Raw genomic sequence first — 25,194 nt, 5'->3', positions numbered from 1 at the left:
GAATTTGTAGGTAGCTCCCGTGTGGATAAAGAGCAAAAGCTATAGTGTTCAGCCAGAAAAGTGTGGGAGATCTAAGCAGCAGAGACTGATTAGAATTGTGTAGAATTGTTTAAGGAAGTGGAACACTTTGTGAAGAGCTGAAAGGACTTTAGAAGCTGCTGGACTCAGGACTTGCTGTGAACTTTGGAACAGCAAGAATTTTTGAAGCAAATAACTCTTACTGGGATCACAGAGAGATGCCTACTTTGCCTCTGTCTTCACCCAAAAAGGAAAGCAGTGCCCAACCTGGTGCTAACAGAATAAATAATGCAAGGAAGGAGCTGCAGCCCAAGACAGGAAAACAGGAGGTAAGGGAACACCTAGCTACTTTAAACAAATTCAAATCTCCAGGGCCCGATGAGCTGCACCCAAGGGTACTAAAAGAGCTTGTAGATGTAATCTCAGAGCCTGGGTCTATGTTTGGGAATTCTTGGAGAACAGGTGAGGTTCCCGCAGACTGGAGGCAGGGAAATGTTGTCCCCATCTTCAGAAAATGGAAAAAAGAAGACCCAGGTCAGCTTGAAGTCAATACTGTACAGTGGTACCCCTGGTTGCGAACGGGATCCGTTCCGGAGCCCTGTTTGCAACATGAGCAGAACGCAACTCACAGCGGCGCGTCTGCACATGCATGGGTTGCGATTTGCAGCTTATGCGCATGACATCATTTTGCGCATCTGCGGGACACAACCTGAAAAAACGTATCATGAAGCAAACGTAACACGAGGTATGACTGTACCAGGAAAACTCCTAGAACAGATAATTTAACAGTCTGTGAGCACTTAGAAAAGGATGCTGTGAATACTGACACCCAGCATGGGTTTCTCAAAAACAAATCATGCAATCTCATTTCTTTTTGGATAGTTACAAGCATGGTGGATCAGGGAAGGCTGTGGATGTAGTGTACCCTGATTTCAGTGAGGCATTTAACAAAGTCGCCCCCGCCCCCCCAAATTTTTGTGGAGAATCTGGTAAAATGTGGGCTGGACGAGGTAACTGTTAGGTGGGTACGTAGCTGGTTGACTGACTGAACCCTGAGTGGCCACTAATGGTTCCTCATCATCTTGGGAAAAGGGGAGGGGCCACAGGGTTCTGTCCTGGCCCTGCTGTTCAATGCCTTTATAAACGACTTGGATTAAGGAATCAAGAGGAGGCAAAAGCAATACTGAACAGGCAGCCCCATATCCCCGTTCCAGAGTCCCATCCTATTCCCGCGTTAACCAATCAAGAGAGTCACACTGCCGCCCCTCACGGGAGCCGCGCCTCGCTCCCAGGATGGGAAGCCCATAGAGACGGGGTGGGAGGGAGGAAAGACCGGCCCTCTCTCCATGCTAACAACCCCCGCCCCCCACTACTCCAGGCTGAAAAGGCAAACGTCTCCTCAAACAAGATTCCCCGTGAGCACTTCCGGTCTGCGACGGAGCGCGTTTCCTGCACGTTCTTCCGAGACGTCCCACCATAGAGGCGCTGCGCGATAGAGCGGCGTCCCACGGCCTCCGTAGAGAGTCGTGCCGCCTTCTTCCATTTTCTTTCTTTTTCAAACCGAAGAGGCAAGCCGACTGTGGGACCGACTGTGGGACCGAAAGCCAACGGCCCCGGAAGGAGGAAGTGAGGTGAGCTTTCTAGAGAGGAGGGGAGAGGATGTGACTCGTGTTGCGCAGGCGGGAAAGTGCTTCTGGTGAGGGGGGGAATTCAAAGCCGGGCGTGCGAGGGCGGGGGGCAATTGTCTTCGGTTTAAACGCGGTTGGTATGGGAAACTGCGGTAGTAGTAGCAGCAGCAGCAGGAGTAGGCGGCTGGTGTGCGCTGTTGCTGCTCCGTAAGGAGGCGAGTTTTGGCTCCCGCAAATAGACACCGTGCGTGTTGCGCTGTGGCGGCACTGAGCATCTTGTGGGTCGGGGGCTCCTGGGTGCGGGGTTTGGTGTGTGTCCTTCTTAGTAGGCATTGTGAGGCAGGGGTGGTTTTTAGCCGAGTTGGGTGAATAGCAAGGCAGCTTGCTAGAAGTCGTCGTCTTCTTTCCGCCTCCCATGTATAAACAAAACATTTTCTGCTTTCTCCCCAGGTTTCGCCTCCCCCCAAGTGTTTTCTAGTCCCCTGTGTCTTCGTGATCCCTTTGCTTCTGTTAGAACTAGATGGAGAAGATCCCACGTTCCAGGAAGGACTAAGGCGTCTTGTCTTATCCCTGCTTGGTTCCGTTTGCAAAACTTTCCCCCAAGAACAGCTCGGCACGTTTTGCTGGTGTGGCCTCAACCCCTGCCATAGTGGGGTGAGGGGGGTGGAGGTGCTGTCAACATGGCGGATACACTGGAATTCAATGAAATATACCAGGAAGTGAAGGGATCGATGGTGAGTTAATGGGGTGGTGGTGGTAGCCTGAAAGGAGGAAAGTAACATATGGTGCTATGTGAGGAACAAGCAGTATGTTTGGAGGAAGGTTGACCTGTTGTATGGGATGCCACCTTGTCACTTTAGAAACCTAGTGCTTTGCCACAAGTTTGTTGTATGATCTGTGGTGTTCTGGTATGCCATGTTTTAAAGGGGAGTAAGAAATAATATTGTCCCTTAAGGGTTCGGTGAGGTTAATACTTTAAACTTAATGGCAGTAGGGCCTATGAGAATACATTATTTAGGACGGTGAACAAATGTTTCAAGAGTGATGAAGCCCACATTTTTCTTTGGATTCCTGAGGATTGTGGAGAAATAACTTTTTTGGGTGGCAAATTCTTTACTCACTAAAATGCATCTTGAGACTTCAGCTGGGTATGAAACGTAGAGCCTTTTTATTATTCAGCTTTGTTAATGCCACTGGGGGGATTACTTGGCAGGCTGGTAGTATATCACTTGGGATTATTTCTGGATGCAAAACAACAAAGACTCTTGTGGCAAACTGAAAGACTAACAAATATATTATGGTGTAAGATTTTGTGAGCTAGAGTCTATAGATCTATATAAATGTGATTCCTAGCCACAAATATTTGCTTAATTTAAAACTGAATATGAAGCAAGGTTCTGAGGCTGACTTCTAAGGAAGTAACACCTACTTAAATAAATAGGGCTTTACTTCTTAGCAAATATGGTTAGGTTTGTGCTGTAAACATTGTCTTTTTTAAGAAAACAGATGTCTGGACACTTTACTGTAGAAGCAGAAAACTAGATCTGGCCACTAGGTTGGCTCCATATTCCTCTCGCTGCCAAAGCAAAGTTTGACAGATGGGGGGGGGGGATACCCACCTGTCAGTCACTTGACATCACAGCAACATCAAGTCACTGGTGTTTCCCTATATGGTTAGAAATCGACTGTGGGCCAAGGCAAATCACTTAGCAAAGTGCTTAGAAAGCACACTGCAACCCCACTTTTGGACCAGCCACATTTTGACCTTCTCTATCCCTGATAGCATATAGCACATCAGGTGTAAGGCAGGTGGGTGTGGCTTGCAGGCAAAATGGGGAGGTCTGGTAACCTAATTAGGTCTGTGGGTTGGAGGTTCCCAACTGCTGCTTTACTGGTAACCTAATTAGGTCTGTGGGTTGGAGGTTCCCCACTGCTGCTTTACTGAGTGGTTTGAGTCCCATTCCAAATGTCTGGGGAGAAAACAATTATAGTGGAAGGAATTATTGTAGTTGTTGGATAGTTGCCCTAAACACCACATCATATGTCTTGTCCAACTTGTTCTAAATAGTATTTTAAAAGGGGATTTGGTGGCAGTTTGAGGAATAAATGGAGTTGTTTTAGGAGAAGAGCCTATCAAGCTTTTGAGAGGCCACGGAGCTAAAGCACCTGCTAACCTTCTGTCTCTTGTGGGTCAGAATGATGGCCGCCTGCGACTGAACCGTCAAGGTGTGATTTTCAAGAACAGTAAAACAGGAAAAGTGGATAATATTCAGGCATCAGAGTTGGCAGAGGGCATCTGGCGACGAGTGGCACTGGGACATGGTCTCAAACTCCTGACAAAGAACGGTCACGTCTACAAATATGATGGGTTCAGAGAGACGGTAAGGTTCTTTTTGGAATGAGTTTGCTTCTGAGCATGATACAGTACAGCCCTCAGCAGGTCTTCAGGACTTGGTGGGGTGAGCGGTTTTTTGGATTATGGATCAAGACAGGTTGATATTGTGCAGCATCTGCCATTGGGTGTTTATTTTTGCCTGAAATTCCACCAGTTTGCATATCCAGTTTGGTCTTGCAAAAGTGCCTTTTCCCTCTAGCCTTATGGTTGTGTGTTGCCTTAGTTGCAGGCTGTTATAAAGGAGATGTCGGTTCTACAATGGGATTTCTAGTTTCATGCATCTCTTGTAGCATGCAATTCTTAACTCTTAGCTTATATAAAAAATACTTGCTAGTATTGACATAATTTTGCTCTGGCCTGTGATATGTAGCTTATTTTAATTTCCAAGGTGCAGAAAGCTATTCACAGCAAATGGCTACTCTGTATACCGCTGCCTTACTAGTGCATTAACTGACTGTTCCCTGATTATGCATTTTCCTTCCATAGGAATTTGACAAACTCTCAGATTTCTTCAAGACACACTTTCACTTAGACCTTGCTGAAAAAGACTTGTGTGTGAAGGGGTGGAACTGGGGGACAGTGAAGTTTGGAGGTATGTTTGGGTGTGGTGGGTGGTACCCCGACCCCAAGGGAAATTGGCACACTGTGTCTCGAAGACAGAGCTAAGAGAAAAGAATGGAGAAGGTTGTTTTGGTTTTACTTTGGGTTGGAGAGTGACTGAGAATGTATTATTATTTTCTCTTGGAAGATACCTTGTTGGTCTTTTGCAGGGCAGCTTCTCTCTTTTGACATTGGTGAGCAGCCAGTTTTTGAGATCCCACTCAGTAATGTCTCCCAGTGTACAACTGGCAAGAATGAAGTGACGTTGGAGTTCCACCAGAATGACGACACTGAAGTGTCGCTTATGGAGGTGCGCTTCTACGTGCCACCCACTCAGGAGGATGGCGTGGATCCCGTGGAGGTGAGTGAGAACTGAGTAGAGATGATGTTGGGGTGGGAGAGAGAGCATTAGTTGATAAAAACTTCATTCCACTCTTTACTGCAGGCATTTGCCCAGAATGTATTATCCAAGGCAGACGTCATCCAGGCCACCGGAGATGCCATCTGCATCTTCCGAGAGCTGCAGTGCTTGACACCTCGTGGTCGATATGACATCCGCATCTACCCTACCTTCCTGCACCTCCATGGCAAGACATTTGACTACAAGATCCCCTACACCACCGTTCTGCGGCTTTTTCTGCTGCCCCATAAAGACCAACGCCAGATGTTCTTTGTGGTGAGCAGCAGTGGAATTGGGGGGAAGGGGTTGCCTGTCAGGAGTAAGAATGATGGTTACTTCATGCAGTAGGCTCCATTCATAGGTTCTCTTCCTTCTCCCCTTTGTGCTTTACGAGAGAGGCCAGGGCCTTTCATCCCTTGAAAACTTGGGACCAGTTAACGTAAGAGATTTCTTTACTCCCACATGCACCCACTCAACTGCTTTGATCGGTGGAATTGGCACTACTGTGGGGGCCACATAATACCTGTTCCAGATTTGTAAGAACTTGATTGTTTAGTGTGGCAGCACCTGCGCTTCTGAACTTCATGCCTATTGAGATCAAATAGGCACCTTCTTTTTTGGGCGCCTGCTAAAAACATTCTTGCTTACACAAACCTATCCTGGTGCTTTGAAAGTTAGTATTTTAAGTTTTTAAAAAATATGGTTGTGATTTTTTTCTTGATTTTCTTGTTTTATCTTTTTGTAAATCACTTGGAGGTATTTTGCAATCAAATGATGTATACCTTTTATGAAATAAAAATAAACAAGTTCTTGTTACTAATTAAAAAACCAGAAACAAAGCAAATTATCAGTCTTATGTTGCACTCTGGGGAGAAGAATCCAGGTGTCTTTCTACTCAGTACACAGTCAGTGTCTCAGATAAAATTTCAGGGATTGTTATGTATCCTTCCTATTCTTCTGCTCTGCCTTGGTTCCCTCCCTGCAAGCGTTCCGGGCATAAGGGGAGCTGGCCTGTTGTTTCAGCACTGTGTTAAGGTGTCGGGCCTTAGGGCTCTCTCGTTCCTTCTAACTGCAGCAGGTGTGGATAGAGATGCAAGAGCTAATCCCTCAGCGTTGCATAGCTAACTTGCACATAATAATCTCTTCCTATCAGATGGAGATAAAGCACATAATTTTTTCTTAGAAAGCAGCAAGGTGGTCTTGTGCCACCTGCTATGCCAGACTGCACATCCGACCAAGTTATTTGTTGCTTAGAAGGCCATTGGCCTTAATGTCTCAACAAATGAAACTGATTTGTAAAAATGTTACATGGGGGAAAAAATACGATAGAGAGACAGTGCACACACTTTTGTAAATCAACAAAATCTTTAATAAACAAATAAAAGTACAAAAAAGAGAAGGCCATTGGCCTTTAAGGCAGAAGGAAGTCAGAGCTTGCATGTCCAGTCTGGCATGGCATTGCCAATGTCTGACATGTTATTGTGAGCAGAGCAACTGCATATACAGCCTGGGGAGGTTTGGCCCTTGTCTGCTTACCTGTGAGCATCTGCAGTTCTAGGGGAGTGGTCATATCTAAAGCTAGACCATGCTATTTTGGAGAAGGCTACATAGTGACATTCTGCATGGTTGTGGTGTTGTTTTTTTTAATAAAAAAGACTATAATGTCTCTTAACATTTCTGAAAGGGTGTGTGTGAGAAATATACTCAGTTTGATGCAGCAGTCTGAACCTGAAGATTCCTGAAAAGAAGTGCAAATTTTTATTCTCCTAGTTGAGTCTGTAGAGACTGCTGCTGTCTAGGATTAAATTTGGATTTCTGTTGCTGTCTTAAATCAAGGGGAAAGGGCTTTGTGATGGGTAGGTTGTCTCTATGAAAGGGAGATGCATGTGATATCAGCGTGGTGTGTGGGGGTTAGGCTGCATGGGAATGGTGCTTTTGGCTCAGGGCTCCTGCTGAAGGTGAAGATTATCTCTGCTTCCTTCCAGATCAGCTTAGATCCTCCTATAAAGCAAGGCCAAACACGTTACCACTTTCTTATCCTACTCTTCTCAAAGGATGAGGACATCTCCTTGACCCTCAACATGAATGAGTGCGTACCATTCACAGTATTGTATTCCTTACAGTGTATCTGTGTCTGATTCCCCTAGATGCTTTCTAAGCTTGACTCTACCCGTCATGCCCAAGTGCTTTTTTTGTCCCAGTTGCACAGACTGCTGCAATTAATTGGTGTTGTAGTAATCTTTGGAGTCTCTTGCATTTCCATTTCTGTCAAACTTGTTCTGTGTGTTTGTATGGAGAGGGAGAGAAAGAGAACGAGACTGGCTTGCACAAGGAGACCTTGGAATTTCTGAACGGGATTCCAGTGCAACATTCTAACTTTAAGACTGCTGATTCTAGTCTCTACCTGCTCCCTATTACTACTTTTCTCAACCCCACCCCCATGTGTGCATATATGCCCGTGCACACCCACACACAGGCGACTCTCCGCTTATGTGGGAGCTATGTTCAGGGAAGATAGAAACTATAAAAGGCACAGTGCAGCATTTACTGCAGACTGTCCCTGGACCTCAGAATGCTCTCCCAGAGTGAATGCAATGGCAGGTGGAATTGCTGACTGTGCTTTTTCAGCATAAAGCTGTGATCCCTCAAGTTAAATGTGCATAAGTTGTGAGTCGACTGTACATACATAAGCATGCACACTTAGTATTTAAAACATCTTTCAGCAGCCCCTTGAGTCTGGCACTTTCTTAACTTCTGTTCTCTCTCTCTCTCTCTCTCTCTCTCTCTCTCTCTCTCTCTCTAACAGGGATGAGGTAGAGAAGCGCTTTGAGGGTCGGCTCACCAAGAATATGTCTGGCTCCCTGTATGAGATGGTCAGTCGTGTCATGAAAGCTCTTGTCAACCGGAAGATCACCGTGCCTGGCAACTTCCAGGGGTGAGAAATACCTCCATGCTGAGTTAGAGGAATCGTGAACCATTCATTGGCTGTCATTGTTTGACCAGGGCATGAATGAGAAAGGTATGGCCAAAATTGAGCATGGCTCTTATTTCCCTATTACAGGCATTCCGGGGCACAGTGCATCACTTGTTCCTATAAGGCTAGTTCGGGCCTCCTGTACCCTTTAGAGCGTGGCTTCATCTACGTGCACAAGCCACCCGTTCATGTTCGCTTTGACGAGATTTCTTTTGTGAACTTTGCCCGTGGGACCACAACCACACGCTCCTTCGACTTCGAAATAGAAACCAAGCAGGGAATGCAATACACTTTCAGCAGCATAGAGAGGTGAGTGAATGGATCGTAGCAGAACCATAGAGACACAAGTGTGCTCACCAGCTTTTGATCTCAGCCACCTCTTTAGCTGTATAATATTTTCCATTGTGGTGGAAAGGGGCAGAATTGTCACTGCCCTTGAGCCCTTCCCATTCTGAAAGACAGTTCTTTATGCTGCTTGCATATGTGTGACCTATAATTTTCAGATGTTTTCATTTTAATAGCTGCATCATGCATATATTATTATTTATTAATTTGTTACCTGCCTTTCACTCTTAAGGTCCCAGGGCAGGTTACAGCATTAAAAACAATATTCAAAACAATTTAAAGCCATAAAACTAAGGTAGGTCCTAAAAACACAATATTTCGTTCTCCAGTTCCCCTCCTCGCCCTCACAATATAGGATCTATTTTCCCTGGCAGCAACTGATTCACTGCTGTTCTGTGAAGTTTTGTCACAGGCAAATGAGTATTAGTCTTGTGTGAGATGATTGCATCTATGGCTTCTCTTCCTTGCAGAGAAGAATATGGCAAACTATTTGACTTTGTGAATACCAAGAAGTTGAACATCAAGAACCGAGGACTGAAGGAGGTACCTGTTACAAGAGGGTGGGCAAGAGAGAGGACAGGGAAAGGCAACTACTGTCTGATCCTGATCCTGATCTACTGGGGAAGGGTGGGGGTTCTCTGTCTCTCCGGAGCTTTCTCCCTTCTCAATTTCTGTTCTCTCCTTGTAGAAGAAAAAGGTCTGTGCGATTGTCCCCTCCTCTTCCTCCTCCTCTTGGTTCAGGTCTCCTCTGCATGGCTGTGGTGAACATTCCTAATCACCATAGTATAACCTTGCATGAACCACAGGCAAGGGGCAGCAGCCTGCTCTGCTCAAGAAGTGGCTTCCACCTAATCCACCTTACTAGCATGGTTCTTCCCTCCCTCTGAGGAGAGAAGGTGTGTTCTAGCAGACCCAGGAGACAGCATGCATTCAGTTCTTGAGGAATCTGCTGTGTGTGTGTGTGTGTGTGTGTGTGTGTGTGTTTAAAGCAGAAGCCTTTTCTATACAGTATGTGTGCTCAAAAGCATGCTGGGAGTTGTGGTTTTAGAAACTCTGCATGTTTTTGGTGTGGAAAGTGTTGAGAGTGTCTGCTCAAATACTGGAGTTGGGAAGCTTCCATGGAATGCTTTGTTTATGTTTCTAGGGCATGAAGAGTGTGCCCTATGATGATTATGCTGGTTCGGATGACGACTCACATGATGCTTACTTGGAGCGTATGAAGGAGGAGGGCAAGATTCGCGAGGAGCATGCAAATGACAGCAGTGAAGACTCCGGGGAGGAGACGGGTAAGCCATTTTTTGTAAATTTCTTTTGGGTTTTGTTTTTTTAATAATTGAGCAGTATATAACTTTTAAAAAATACGTTTATATTTGTTTTTCATGGCACAGAAGATACATTTTGAGAAAACCGTTGTTACAACAGTAAACAACAAATAACTTGTACTGATCATATTTCAAACTTTTGTCATGTTATATAATAAATTTGTGTTTGATTACGCTAAAAGATCATGCCACATTTCCCCATGAATGTTTGGTGGATTTCTGCCATGGTCTCAACAATTTATGTTTTCAAGAAGCATTTGCCATACATTATAAAAGGAATGTGGATAGTGTCTGCCCTTTGCCGCTTCGACTTGACATGTCAATATAAGCCAATGCTATGGACTATACTTGTTAAGCCCAACACCAAATTTCCAGTATCTGACTATCTCCATACAGGCAGCTGTCAATAGAAAGGCTAAGAGATCAACATTAGGGTAATTTTGAGCGGGTGGGATCATAAGCCAAATACTGCTAGTGCAGGATACATTTCACTTGTTTTGTTGTATGTCAAGCTTATTTCTATATCTGCCCATGGTTTGCTCTTTTGGCTGTTCATCAATGACATCAAATGTTTTAGTTGAAAGACATTGTTAGAAGTTTGGAGGTGTGGGATTCCAAATCTGCTGCTTTGAACACTTCCATACATAGTTCTGGAGCCTAGTTGCACTTTCCCCCTTCGTGTATGAACTTGTTCATTGAGCACTGCCAAATTTTAAATTGTTTGGGTGTAATCATAATTATCAGCACTTGAAAGAGAACCAAAAATTTCAGAAGGATAGCTGCTGTAAAGATGGTTATGTGTCCTGACCATGCTAAATGTAAGTTTTCCCAAGATCTAAGATCCCATCGTACTTGTAAAAGTAATGGTGTAAAGTTTGCTTTTTGTAGAGCTGACAGGTTTTTTATTACCTGGGCTCCCAAATATTTTACTTCCTTATAGCAGATTTAAAAACCTATCTGTTTTTGAATGATTGATTGGTCAGATGGAGAAATGTCCATTTACGTAATTTCTGATTTGGATTTGCTGATTTTGAATCCAGACACTGTAGCATAATTGCTTAGTTTTTTCCTTTCAATAATACAAGCATTGGAACTTTTGGATTCAATAGCATAATTGATACAATGTCTTCATTTCCTTTGTTAGGTATTTAAATGTTATGAAATAAGTAAATGAATAAATAGCTTTTCTGCAGCCTGGAGATACAGAGATTGGCCTATTCTGTCTTTGGTTTGTGGCCAAATCCATTCCTGTTTGCCTTTTCATGCCTTACATTTCATTCTCATCAATGTGGCTTAAAAACAGAGATTTTCTTTTTCCAGATGAATCATTCAATCCTATGGAGGAGGAAGAGGATGTGGCAGAAGAGTAAGTAAAATACTTCAGCCTGCTGGAGATAGTGTTGTTAAATGCTGCATTGGGGGATCTGTTAGGAATCAAAAGGCATGATATTAATATTTTAATAAATACTGGGGGAAGTTGTGTGCTTGGAAGGGACCAGTGTATCACTGAAGGATGCAATAACATCTGGAACTGTGACCAGGTCTCTGTGGGTTTTCAGTATGACCGTATGGAAGCAGGCAAATCACATTATTAGGAGACTTCCAACAGAAGAAAGTTGGATCATCTGTATTGGAGTGATGACAATAGTAGGGTGAAATGGGAAGAAAAACAGTTTGTTATAATGTTGTGAGGATCCATTTGGGGAATAGGAAATGGGGGTTGTAGTTCATGCCGCATGAGCAGGTTTCCACTTTTGCAGGGGTGGTGCGCTTCCTTTTCTCTGTCTCCTGTCAGCCCACCCAGATCTGCTCAGGATGGTCTCCAAAGCCTCTTGAGCAATCATGACGGTGTGCAGTCAGAGCTGCAAGGGGGAGGGGAAGTCCCACTGGAGTGGAGGCCTGTTCCACTCGTATAGCAGCATTACTGGGTGCATCCACTGGTTATCAAAATGAATGGGGAAATTTGACTCCTAAATTTAAGGCAACACTTTGTGACTCACTTTGACAGTCTTGTGCTTTTTATCTTCGTCTGTGAAATACGCTGTCCTTTCATCAGTCTAAAATTGTACACAGGGTTGAATATTCAAGAAAACTTCCGGGGTTGGCGCCATCGGTAATGGCGGATTCCCTCTAACTTTGAGGGATTTAGCTATGCGGAAATCGGGTCTTGCCGCTATGGTTTTAAAAACCACAGGCGGGTGAAGCCTGTGACCATGGGACTCGGCGGGCACCTTCAGCGCCCCCCCAATTTGCAAGAGAACCCGGTTACGGGCTCCGGAGCGAAACGGGATGAGCGGCGCGGTGCTGAGAGTCAACTGCTTCTTCCGTGGAGCGAAGCCGCACAGCTGTTGCCGGAGAGCGCTGACTTTTTTCCTGTGACAATTCGGCTATCAAAACAACTACCCGTGAGTAGGTTAAATTTAAAGATCTGAAAATAAGGGAAGAAAAAGCTTTAATTTGGCACCGAAGTGGGAAGGCTTAAACAGGAAGTCCGCCTTCCGTTTCTTGTAAACAGACTAAAGCAAAGAACTTCTAAGCTAAGACCTGGAAAAATAGACTGAAAAGGACTAAAATCCTAACATTAATACAAGAGATCTCCCTCCCTGAGCTGCAGGAGAGGGGAGGGAAAAGGGAGAAGTATATTTCCCTGCAAAAAGAGAGGGAAGGAAACAAAAGACCACCGCTTAATGCCTGGGAACGGGCTGTCAATGGACAATAAGATTGCCGCTTTGTGAATCGCGCTGTTTATGGACAATGTAACTTTTTGACAGCTAACTCTGCAAGAGAGATACTTTGTTTTTGACTGGTTTCTCCTGACTTTAAGGTAATTGAAAACTAACTGAAATTGAAACTGTTGTTTGTTTTGTTAAATGGGGGACCTGAAAGAGTTATTTTAATGCAACAAGTATTGACTGTTACTGTGTCCCCCTAGAGGAAGTTTGAAATTGTTACAATTGGCCAGGGGAATTTTCCACTTCAAACTGGCCAGGGGAATTTTCCACTTCAAAACAAACTCCGGCCGTGGGATCGACCTTGAGCTTCAGATAAAGTGTTATGGCAAATGAAAAAGATAAATTAGACTTGCTTCAAGAAAAAACAACAAGGTCTGGTAAATCGTGGCAGCAGCGAAGAGCATCGGCATCTGGCCCTTCTGTACCACCAGGGGCAGCATCTGCTCAATCTAAGTCAAAAGGAATGACATCTGAAGATGTTTTAGCTTTGGCATTAGGTAAAATTAATGAATCTTTGGAAAAATTAAGTAAACAAGTAGCTGAAGCATCAACTAAAATTGACCAAAATACTACAAGCATCAATAACTTGGGACAGAAGGTGAACACTAATACAGAAACTATTGAGAAATTGCTACAGGAATCTACTTTGACCCAAAAGACAGCTGAAGAAGCAAAGGAAAAAGCAGTGGCCGTAGAGGAGAAGATATCACCGATATGTAGGCAACTTGAGGACCATAGGTCGATGTTATCTATGATTGAATTGAAGGAAAAACAAACAAATTTGAGGATCAGGGCCGTACCTGAACTTGAGAAAGACAACCTAAGTGACTTTCTTATGCAGGAATTTGCAGACTTTTGGAACCTAGATTTAGAGAATCAAGATTTTAAGATAGTAAGTGCTTTCAGGCTTCGAAGAGGGGAGAAAAAGAACAGGGTGAGAGACTGTTTGATCACCCTCCGAACAAAAGAGGAGAGAGACAAAATATTGAGTCTGCATTTTCGGAAGACTTTGGAAATACATCAATCAAGAGTGGAGATATTTAAAGACATTCCGAAATACCTTCTGGATCTTAGGTCTAACTACGGAGATCTGGTTGCCCTGCTGAGAAGCAATAGAATTGTTTTCAGGTGGGAATTTCCCCAAGGCCTATCTTTTAATTTTAAAGAAAGAAAGATAAAAATAAGATCAGTGGATGATAAAGAAAGATTCTTGAAAGATCACGGAGAAGACCTGCAGAAAGAATTGGGAGAAGAGCCAAGAGCACTAAAACCAGGAATACTAGACATAGCAACATTATCCTTTGGACTGGACAACTCAGAGAAAGTGATACCACCGACAGAACAAGAACAATTACTGGGTGCAGTTGGAGGAAAAGCAAAGTAACTACGCCATGGCTCTGCAACTACTAAGTTGGAATATTAATGGTTTTAACTCCCCGCAGAAAATGAAAAAAGTTTTTATCTTTTAAAAAAGGAACAATTGGACTTGATTTGTTTACAGGAAACACATGGGATAAGGCTACATAGAAAAGTATTGATCAACAAAAGATTGGGCCAAGAGTTTATCTCATCGGACAAGTTTAAAAAAAGAGGAGTAGTGATTTATGCAAAAGAGAGCCTATCACCGAAATTTATCTTCAAAGATGATCAAGAAAGATTTGTGGCAATTGAAATTCAAACACAAGGAGAGAAATTCTTGATAGTAGGAGTTTATGCACCAAATGAGGGGAAATCTGAATTCTTTAAAAAGTTGCATGAGACATTGCTGGACTATTCGGACTACAATATCATCATGATGGGAGATATGAATGGAGTGGTATCTACAAATATGGACAAGGCACAGAGACAGGTAGTTACTAAGGATGGTAGACTACCAAAAACCCTTTTTGAGATGACTGACAATATGGACTTAGTTGACATTTGGAGAACAAAGAATCCCTTGGGTAGAGAGGGAACTTTCTTCTCTGAAGCCAAAATGACATGGACAAGAATTGACCAAATTTGGATAACTAGAGGACTGGCTCCAAAGACTAGAAAAGTGGAAATTTGCCCTAAAACTTGCTCCGACCATAATGCTGTGAAAATGGAGATGAAACTAACACCAATTGACTCCTTCAGATGGAGGATGAATGACACCTTGTTTAGAGACGAAGAGGTTACCAAGAAGGCCCAAAAAACTCCTGAGAGATTACTTTGAGATAAATATAAATACTACCATGGAAAAAAGAGTAATCTGGGACGCAAGCAAAGCGGTTATGAGGGGGTTTCTGATTCAACAGAATGCAATAAAGAAGAGACCTCAAAATGAGAAAAAAGACAAAATTTTGGAGAGAATAAAAGAGGGTGAGAAGAAATTGAGAGCGAAACCAAAGTCACAAGAGATTCTGAGAGAAATAAAGTTATATCAAGTTCAATACATGAAAATGATGAATCAGGAAATAGAATGGAAAATTAGATGAGACAAAGGACATTTGAATTGGCTAATAAATGTAGGAAATTGTTAGCCTGGCAAATGAAAAAAAGACAAAAACTTAACACCATTACAAATTTGGAAGTGGAAGGAAAGAATATACAGAATCCAGTGGAAATTAGAAAATGTTTCCAGAGGTACTTTAAACAGTTATATACACAAGGGCCACAGAAAGAGATTGATATAGATCAATTTTTAAAAACAAATGGATTACAAAAAATCTCTCAAGAAAATAAGTTAATGTTGAACTATAAAATAACGGAACAGGAGGTAGAAGGTGCCATCCAGAATATGCAACTGGGCAAATCTCCAGGGCCGGATGGTTTAACTTCAAAATACTATAGATCTTCGAAAGATTGGATAATTCAACCACTAAAGGAAGTTTGTAATGAAATTTTGGAAGGGAAAAAAGCACCAGAGTCGTGGAAGGAAGCTTACATTACACTTATACTGAAAACTGAGTCTGAAAAGACACAACTTAAGAACTACCGCCCCATATCCCTGCTTAACGTGGATTACAAAATTTTTGCAGATATTTTGGCTAAAAGATTAAAAAAAGTATTAGTGGAAGAGATACATAAAGACCAAGCTGGCTTTCTCCCGGGCAGACACTTGTCTGACAACACGAGAAATATAATTAACATTTTGGAAAAACTACAAGTGAACATTAATACTAAAGCAGTCTTAATATTCGTAGATGCGGAGAAAGCTTTTGACAACATTTCTTGGAGTTTTATGAAGAAAAACCTTCAGGGGATGGGGGTTGGTCAAGGTTTTGAAAATGGTATAGGTTCAATTTATTCAGAACAAAAGGCTAAACTAATTGTTAACAATGTGGTGACAGAGGAATTTAAGATAGAGAAAGGGACACGACAAGGTTGCCCAATTTCCCCATTGCTTTTTATTTCGGTCCTGGAGGTTCTGCTAAATATGATCAGAAGGGACCAATTGGTTAAAGGTATACAGGTCGGAGCCAAACAGAACAAATTGAAAGCTTTTGCAGATGACTTAGTATTGACATTACAGGAGCCAGAATCTAGTACTAAAAGAGTATTGGAACTGATTCAAGAATTTGGTCAAGTTGCAGGATTTAAGTTGAACAAGTTAAAAACTAAGGTTCTCGAGAAAAATCTAACACCGATTGAGAAAGAGAGGTTTCAGAAGGAGACAGGCTTAACATTGGTTAAGAAAGTAAAATACCTGGGGGTTAATATGACCGCTAAGAACTTAAACTTATTTAAAGACAATTATGAAAAATGTTGGTCAGAAGTGAAAAAGGATCTAGAAATATGGCCAAACTTGAAGCTTTCCTTGTTAGGCCGTATTGCTGTTATAAAGATGAATGTATTGCCAAGAATGTTGTTTTTGTTTCAATCATTGCAAATTTTGGACAAAATGGACTGTTTCAAGAAGTGGCAGAGAGATATTTCTAGATTTGTCTGGCAGGGCAAGAAGCCCAGAATAAAATTTAAAATATTAACCGATGCAAAGGAAAGAGGTGGATTTGCCCTGCCAGACCTTAAACTTTACTATGAATCAGCAGCATTTTGCTGGCTGAAAGAATGGCTGCTTCTTGAGAACACAGACATTTTGGATTTAGAAGGTTTCAACAACGTTTTTGGGTGGCATGCATACTTGTGGTATGATAAGGTTAAAGCACATAAAGCATTCAAAAACCATATTGTCAGATAAGCATTGTTCAATGTCTGGATAAGATATAAAGACTTACTTGAAAATAAAACCCCAAGGTGGTTATCACCGATGGAAGCGAAGGCTCAGAAAAAGCTCAATATGGAGGCCAAATGGCCGAAATATTGGGAGATTTTGGAACAAGAAGGAGACAAATTGAAATTGCAGAGTTTTGAGAAACTAAAAGATAAAGTGCGAGATTGGCTTCATTATTATCAAATAAGGGAGGCTTACAATCTGGACAAGAAAATTGGCTTCCAGGTGGAAAAATCAAAATTGAAACAGAACTGTTAGATCCCAAAACTAAGATACGATCAAGAATGTATAACTTGCTGTTGAAATGGAATACTCAGGATGAAACGGTGAAATCTGCTATGATTAAATGGGCACAAGATGTTGGTCATAACATTATGTTTGCTGACTGGGAACAGTTGTGGACCACAGGTATGAAATTTACGGCCTTAAGAGAGAATATTATGAAAATGATATACAGGTGGTACATGACCCCAGTCAAGCTTGCAAAAATATATCATTTGCCCGATAATAAATGTTGGAAATGTAAAGAAACTGAAGGTACATTCTTTCACCTTTGGTGGACGTGCCCAAGGATTAAGGCTTTCTGGGAGATGATCTATAATGAAATGAAAAAGGTATTTAAATATACCTTTCTGAAGAAACCATAGGCCTTTCTCCTGGGCATGGTCGGCCAATTGGTGCCAAAGAAGGATAGAACTTTCTTTATGTATGCAACAACAGCAGCAAGAATACTCATCGCAAAGTACTGGAAGACACAAGATCTACCCACCCTGGAAGAATGGCAGATGAAGGTGATGGACTATATGGAATTGGCAGAAATGACTGGCAGAATCCGAGACCAGGGAGAAGAGTCGGTGGAAGAAGATTGGAAGAAATTTAAAGACTATTTACAGAAACATTGTAAAATTAATGAATGTTAAAATGATGTCGGAATGAAGTTAAGTGGTTTTAGCAGCAATATTATAAAGGAGTATGTAAAAATGGTTTGTTAACAGGTGAAAATGTAAAGTTATAATATATTAAGATAAAGAATTAAGATAAAAACAAAGAGGGAAAGGATTTGCTGAATTAACCAACTGAACTGGAATACAAAAAAGGGAGGTGTGAGGAGGTCAGGGAAATAGGTAAATGAAAGATAAGACATGGAAAGATGGATTTACTTTTAATTGTTCTTGTTTTTTCTGTATTTTGTATTTTTTGCTTCTTTTTTCTTTTTTCTACTTTTGTAACTTTTTCTGAAACTTTAATAAATATCATTTTAAAAAAAATGAATATTCAAGAAAACGTTGGGAGCTAGTAATCTGGGCGTGTTTTCACTTAAGCTGCTGGAGAGCATCTTGCAGGGTGGGCATTCATGACAATGGACCCATTCTATTTCAAATGCTTTAAGAACGTCAGCTCACTTAAAAGGCTTGTCTGGATGGTCTTTGAAGTATGAACATTGGGGCAGGTTAGACAGATGAAGAGTATAAAAGGCAATTGTTTTTTATGTTTGCATGCAATGATTAACAGTCAGTTGATAGTTGCTGCTTTGTGTGCTCTTTCTAGAATAGTTTCTGACAACTCTATTCAGTGGCTTATTGAAGTCCTATATTGTATGTCTAACAATTTTTAGCAGTCATGATAGGGCTTTCAGTGTTTGTAAACTTTGTAAGTTGTTTATTCTAATCGGGCTACATAGACCTATCTGTTTATGATATTTGTTATTGATTTTAATGATCCTGCGGCATACAAGTCATTCTTGGGACTTATTAATTTGTTTACTGCATTTATTTCCCAGTTTTTCTGTAAAGAGCTGGAGATGGTGTTTAATATGGTTCTCCCCCTCCTTATTTAATCCCCACAGCAATCCTGTTAGGTAGGCTAGGCTGAGTGGGGATTTGAACCCTATTTCTAGTCCTGCACTCTAACCACTACACCACACTGATGTAGTGTAACTGACCCATGAGAGTTAAGCACAAAAAAAGTTAGGATGAGGATTTTGTTGCTCAAGCTTGAGTGTGTGCCCTCATTTTAAAAGTGACTGGGATTTATTTGTGGGTTTAGGAAGCTGTGAACCCACCTCTTTCTGTGGGTGTCTTTTCCTTGTGACAGGTTTGACAGTAATGCCTCAGCCAGCTCGTCTAGTAACGAAGGAGACAGTGACGAGAAGAAGAAACCTGCCAAAAAAGCCAAAATTGTCAAAGAACGCAAGCCTCGCAAGAAGCCATCTGAGGTGAGAGCAACCAGGATGTGGAGATTGTTGAATTCAAGGCCGCTCTCTTCCTGGCTTTCTTTGAGTGCTTCCTGTCAGAGCTGGAAGTGCCTGTGAGAAAGCAAACAATCGCACAATTACAAATCAGCAGCCTTGCACTGGGCATTGCTTGGGAGTTCCTAAGAAACCAAACAAATCAGTGCAGTTTTGAAAGGTGCACTCTGTCATCTTGATTCAAAAGAGCATCCAAACAGAGGGGAACCTGCTCCTTGATCTCAGCGGTGCCCAAACACAGTGTTAACCTGTGCCTGTGTTAGCTGAGACCGGAACAAGAACTGTTTTAATACGCTTGAACACATTTAAAAAAATATAAAACAATAAAACGCTTGAACACATTCAAACATTGATCAACTTAAGTAAAGCTATTGTGAGGGTACCTAAGGAGAGTGCATTGCCGAAATCTCTCCTTGCATAGAGAGGTTAACAGGCCTTTTCCCTGCGAATCTGCTCACGTAGGGGAGAGCTGCGGTGGGATGGGCTTTGAAATTGAGGGATGGCGCCGGGGGCCAAGTTGGTCCATGCTTATTAGTGGTGCAGTGAATATGAAAACCAGTCTTGGGAATATAAGGGGGAAAGGGGGCAGTAGAAGAAGATTTGGAGCAAAAACTGTGTGTTGCAATTTTGCAGAGCTGCAGATTGCTGGAAGGGCAGTTGTCTACAGTCAGAAGTCAAGTTAGAGGTCTTTATGCAGGTGGCTTTGGTCGACAGGAAGGGATTTTTCCGGAATCTGTGGAATAGGCAGGGCTTCCCTTTACCTGGAGGTGAAGTGTTGTGATTTTTCTCTCTTCTCACCCTCCCTTTTCCCGCAGGGTAAGAAAGGGAAAGACCCCAATGCCCCAAAGAGACCTTTGTCTGCTTACATGCTCTGGCTCAATGCTAACCGTGACAAGATCAGGGCAGATAGTCCTGGCATGAGTGTCACTGATGTGTCCAAGAAGGCCGGAGAACTCTGGAAAGGAATGTCCAAAGAGAAGAAAGAGGTGGGTGACGAGTTGATAATAACAACATTTTATGGATATGGAAGTGTGCCAGTAACTTTTGGGAGTTGTTTATGATTTGTTCATCTGAATGCCAGTTGCTGGGGGGGGGGGGCGCAAACAGTGGGAGAGGGCTGTTGCTTTCTGGAGGTTTCTCTGAAGTGTCTTGGAAGGGTGGTAGTTCAGTGGTGGGCCACATGTTTTCCACGTAGAAGGTCAGAGGTTCAATCCCTGTCATGTCAGGCTAGGATTGAAAAGGATTCCTGCCTCAAACCCTGGGACATTAGGAAATTCCTGCTGTGAGAAATGGTTGCTAAACCAAATTGATTCTTGGTCTGATCCAGCAGGAATTCCATAATGTCCTGAGACAGTTAAATCCTGTTTTATCCTGATGATTATGCATTTCCACTTGGTCACTAAATCCAGCTCTGGGTTTTTGAACCTCAGTTGAATCTATTTCGGCCTTGACCCACAGGCATAAGGAAAAGAACAATGGGCTTAAAATAAAACCTCAGGACTCTGCATTCCTTGAGTTTTTGGATTTTTTGGTGCAACTGGATTTCTTTGCGACCCATCCCCTCTGCAGGGAGGTGGGACCGATTCGGATGGTCCGCCCCCGCCACTTAATGGATCCAAATGGTTTCCAGAGAGTGGTAGGGGATGCTTTATCCCATGCTGATGGCCTTTCAGCCGATTCCCTGGTGGCCCGCTGGAATGTGGAGTTAACCAGGGCTATTGACTGTTTGGCTCCGAAGCGCCCTCTTTGATTGCATGGAGCCCAGAGAGCCCCATGGTTTTCCACGGATCTGAGGGCAATGAAACAATCATTGAGACGGCTAGAGCACCGGTGGCGGATAACTCATTCCGAATCTGACCGGACACAGGTTAGAGCTCAACGTCGAGCCTACCAAGTGGCGATAGTGATGGCGAAGAAGACTTTCTTCGCCGCCTCTATTGCATCTGCAGAAAACAGCAGCAGGAGACTTTTTCAGGTGGTTCACAATTTAGCGGAACCACCTGCGACATTGGGGCCCAGTACGGGCCACATGATCTCCTGCAATGATTTTGCAAAGTTTTTTGCAGATAAAATCGCTCAGATTCGGGAAGAAGTAGACTCCACCGTGGGAGCAGGGCCAGGGCGGGAGAGTGCTAGAGTCCTGTCTAGTCAAGTTGTGTGGGATCAATTCCAATCTGTTACCTCCGAGGATGTGGACAGGCTGCTTGGACGAGTGAAGCCAACCACCTGTCTCCTGGATCCTTGCCCATCCTGGCTTATAAAAGCTAGCCGGGAAGGACTGGGCGATGGGCTTCGTGGGGTGGTGAATGCTTCCCTCCGTGAGGGAGCCTTCCCAGACCCGCTGAAAGAGGCGGTTATTAAACCGCTTCTTAAAAAACCATCTTTAGATGCGGCCACGATGGCCAATTATCGCCCAGTCTCAAATCTCCCATTCTTGGGCAAGGTGATTGAGCGAGCGGTTGCTGAACAACTCCAGGCACGCCTGGAAGAAGCGGACCATTTGGATCCCTTCCAGTCGGGATTCAGGCCTCATCATGGGACTGAAACTGCCTTGGTCGCACTGGTTGATGATCTCCGGCGGGCTAGGGACAAAGGTGAGAGCTGTTTCCTAGTTCTGCTGGATCTCTCAGCGGTGTTTGATACCATCGAACATCCTTCTGGACCGTCTTGAGGGGCTGGGAGCTGGGGGCACTGTCATACAGTGGTTCCGCTCCTTCCTCCTGGGCCGTGTTCAGAAAGTGGTGGTGGGGGATGAGTGTTCAGACCCCTGGGCTCTCACTTGTGGGGTGCCTCAGGGTTCTGTCCTCTCCCCCATGCTTTTCAGCATTTACATGCAGCCACTGGGAGAGATCATCAGGAGGTTTGGGCTGGGTGTTCATCAGTATGCGGATGATACCCAGCTCTACCTCTCTTTTAAATCAGAACCAGTGAAGGCGGTGAAGGTCCTGTGTGAGTGTCTGGAAGCGGTTGGAGGATGGATGGCGGCTAACAGATTGAGGTTGAATCCTGACAAGACAGAAGTACTGTTTTTGGGGGACAGGAGGCGGGCAGGTGTGGAGGATTCCCTGGTCCTGAATGGGGTAACTGTGCCCCTGAAGGACCAGGAGCGCAGCCTGGGAGTCATTTTGGACTCACAGCTGTCCATGGAGGCACAGGTCAAATCTGTATCCAGGGCAGCTGTTTACCAGCTCCATCTGGTACGTAGGCTGAGACCCTATCTGCCCACAGACTGCCTTGCCAGAGTGGTGCATGCTCTAGTTATCTCTCGCTTGGACTACTGCAATGCGCTCTACGTGGGGCTACCTTTGAAGGTGACCCGGAAACTACAACTAATCCAGAATGCGGCAGCTAGACTGGTGACTGGGAGCGGCTGCCGAGACCATATAACACCGGTCTTGAAAGACCTACATTGGCTCTCAGTACGTTTCCGAGCACAATTCAAAGTGTTGGTGCTGACCTTTAAAGCCCTAAACGGCCTCGGTCCAGTATATCTAAAGGAGCGTCTCCTCCCCCATCGTTCTGCCCGGACACTGAGGTCCAGCTCCGAGGGCCTTCTGGCGGTTCCCTCACTGCGAGAGGCCAAGTTACAGGGAACCAGGCAGAAGGCCTTCTCGGTAGTGGCGCCCGCCCTGTGGAACGCCCTTCCATCAGATGTCAAAGCGATAAACATCTACCTGACATTCAGAAGACATCTGAAGGCAGCCCTGTTCAGGGAAGTTTTTAATATGTGACATTTTAGTGTATCTTTCATCTTTGTTGGAAGCTGCCCAGAGTGGCTGGGGAAACCCAGCCAGATGGGCGGGGTACAAATAATAAATTATTATTATTATTATTATTATTATTATTATTATTATTATTATTATTATTATTATTTCAGTTTCTATTGCACGGGATATACATGTTCCTGGTGTTAGCAGAAATGGTGCATGAGTTGTTCTTTTTGTGGGTTACGTGAGTAGTGAGTAAAACATACTCTTTTTGGATGAAGGAATGGGATCGCAAAGCTGAAGATGCCAAGAGGGACTACGAGAAGGCAATGAAAGACTACACTGAAGGAGGGAAGTCGGACAGCTCCAAGAAGTGAGTAGCTGCGTCCCTCCCCCGCAAACAAGAAAACAGACTCCCTTCCTCATTTCTCCATAGTGCTTCTGTTGCCCCAAAGGGATTCTGCCATTACAGCACACTATCTCTTTCTTCACATGAACAGGGAAAAATCCAAAAAGAAGAAAAAGCCAGAGAAGCCAGGGAAAGGCAAGCCAGAGAAGAAGGCACCTGCATCTGCAAAATCGTCTGTGAGCAAGAGCCCTTCCAAACAACTTGGAGAGAGTTTCAAGAGCAAGGAGTTTGTCTCCAGTGATGATAGCTCCTCAGGCGAGGACAAGAAGGAGGTGAGAGGCAATGCATTTTGTGGTGGCAATGCAGTGCCACTGCCAGTGAGCTAGGGAGGAGGGGAAGGAAAGCATGCTCCATTCAGGTCAGAATCCTGCTGCCAGTTCTTGCTACAGAAGAGCAACCATTCCCCCCCCCCATAATGTTTTCACCACAAGTTACAGGATGGTCCTTTTGTGGCCACTAGAAATGGAAGAGTGCCTCTAACCGTGAACATGGCAATCCATAATCTCCCTACTTTCATTAGTCTCCACACTTGAGACATTGCATTGCTTCATGTGTTTTAATTTGCCGAATAAGTATTTATGGAATTTGTATTTCAGAGCTAAGAACATTTTTCACGGTCTGTAGTCTTATAGGACAGTGTCAGGAGGAAAGGACATCAGGAAAGATATTGAGGCAGGGAAGATAGGTGGAGAGCCATGGGAAGAACACGGACGTCTGGTGTTGGTAAAAGGCACACCACTGCAAAGACCTGCTTAAAGCCCCCTTGGTTTCTAAGCCTTTGCTTTACTATGCTCTGCAACCATGAAGACTAGAAATTTGCTATTTTTAAGAATACCAAGCCAGTTATTGTTCTCCAGCTCAAGCTGGAGAACAATATTGGCTTTAATAATATATCATATGATTTCTATTTTCCCCTGGTTTCTCCATGTTTTCCTGTCCTTTTACTGCCACTTGCTGAACCATATTCATTCCCATTACATTGTACACACTCCTGTGTTTCTAGCGTAGTAAATAAAAGCACATTGCAGGCTTTTCTAGATTTCCCCATCTTCATGCAGCTTAAACATCCTGTTTGCTCCATTTATTGTATGCTTTTACTGCAGTTGGCTGTTCAGCTGAAGCTTAATTGATCTGGTCCCAGTGGTACCCAGCAGCTCCGCTTTCCGGCGCTGATTCTGTTGGCTTAGACTCTAAGGCATGCAGCTAATCTTGAATCTTTCCCTTCTCTTAACAATACCTGTGCCTCTTTCTTTTCTAGGATTCTGATGAGGAGGAGATCGCCAGCACCCCACCCAGCTCAGCAGAATCTGCATCTGGTTCAGATTAGCAAGAAACACCCACACAAACACCCCGATTCCCCACCCTTTTTACAGGTGTTGTGGTGGTTCTATTTGTGGAGGTGAGGCCAAGAGGACGTTGTTCCAGGCAGGATGGATGGAGAGCTGGCACCACTACAATGCTTCAGTTGTTCCCCCTCCCAGTATTGCAGGTTGTAGTCAGGGCCAGTTGTCCCGTCCAGAGAGAATGGATTGTGCTAAAAGAGGACAGAGAAAGCCCATCACCCCTGCCCCTTTTCTGCCTTCATGTTGCCATAGATGCACTGTGTCCTGTTAGATGGTGGGCTCAGCGGTATGTGGTATACAGCTGGAAGATGGGGGCACTGTGTTGCTTCCCTGGTCAGATTCAGTTGATGTCTTTTGGTTTTTCTTTTTTAAGGTTCTCTTTGCATTTTTGTTTATCGTGGCTAACTGATTTAATAAAAATCAAGTGAATTTGGAAGAGACTTGTTCTTGTGTGACACCCCACCCTGCAACAGCCTGGACAAATGAAAAGCATCTTCCAGCATGGAGGTGTATGTCAAAGCAAATCAAACCGTTTCTTCTGCAACAGCAGGGAAAGACCTATGTATATTTGCGCAACCTTCACCAGTGATCTTTATGTAGAGTTTTGTACAGGAGCTGCATCTTAATGCTTTGGGCCAAGGGGCTTAACTGTAGTACCTTCCATTAGCAGCTGCTGCACTAATTGTATTTAAAGGGCCATTGCGTGCTGATGGGATGTGGCTAATGTAGGCAAGCAGTCAATAGAGATGAAACCTGGCAGTGCCTGAGATTCCATCAGCAATAACAGCATCCTTGAACCTCGCCAACATTAACACTTGGGACAGCGTCTGGTCCCGATGGATAACTGCTGGCACTCTTTAAAGCAATGTGAGAGCTTC

At 43.6% G+C, this 25,194-nt stretch overlaps 1 protein-coding gene across 6 annotated transcripts; it reads left to right on the top strand.

Annotated features, from left to right (window-relative positions):
- SSRP1 (structure specific recognition protein 1) lies at window positions 1–24,752 on the top strand. 6 transcript variants are annotated; one of them, XM_083622143.1, is made up of 17 exons: window positions 1–1,649; window positions 2,097–2,380; window positions 3,842–4,027; window positions 4,528–4,633; window positions 4,812–5,002; window positions 5,087–5,317; window positions 7,027–7,130; window positions 7,848–7,976; window positions 8,103–8,324; window positions 8,831–8,903; window positions 9,505–9,646; window positions 11,003–11,048; window positions 18,704–18,824; window positions 19,673–19,843; window positions 22,846–22,937; window positions 23,065–23,245; window positions 24,232–24,752. In XM_083622143.1, exons 2-17 carry the CDS (start codon window positions 2,327–2,329, stop codon window positions 24,298–24,300), a joined length of 2,118 nt encoding a protein of 705 aa, XP_083478269.1. In that variant the 5' UTR covers window positions 1–1,649; window positions 2,097–2,326; the 3' UTR covers window positions 24,301–24,752. The 6 variants fall into 6 exon arrangements, with proteins under 6 accessions (XP_083478269.1, XP_083478271.1, XP_083478270.1 ...); XM_083622145.1 differs by having other exon boundaries at window positions 1,524–1,705; XM_083622144.1 differs by having other exon boundaries at window positions 1,634–1,714.
- The last annotated feature ends 442 nt before the right edge of the window (window positions 24,753–25,194 follow it).

Source organism: Podarcis filfolensis (genome assembly GCF_964270895.1).
Source record: "Podarcis filfolensis genome assembly, chromosome: 1".
Classification (NCBI taxonomy): Eukaryota; Metazoa; Chordata; class Lepidosauria; order Squamata; family Lacertidae; genus Podarcis; species Podarcis filfolensis.
Note: the sequence above shows the minus strand (reverse complement) of the source record. Positions and strands in the feature narration are given on the sequence as shown.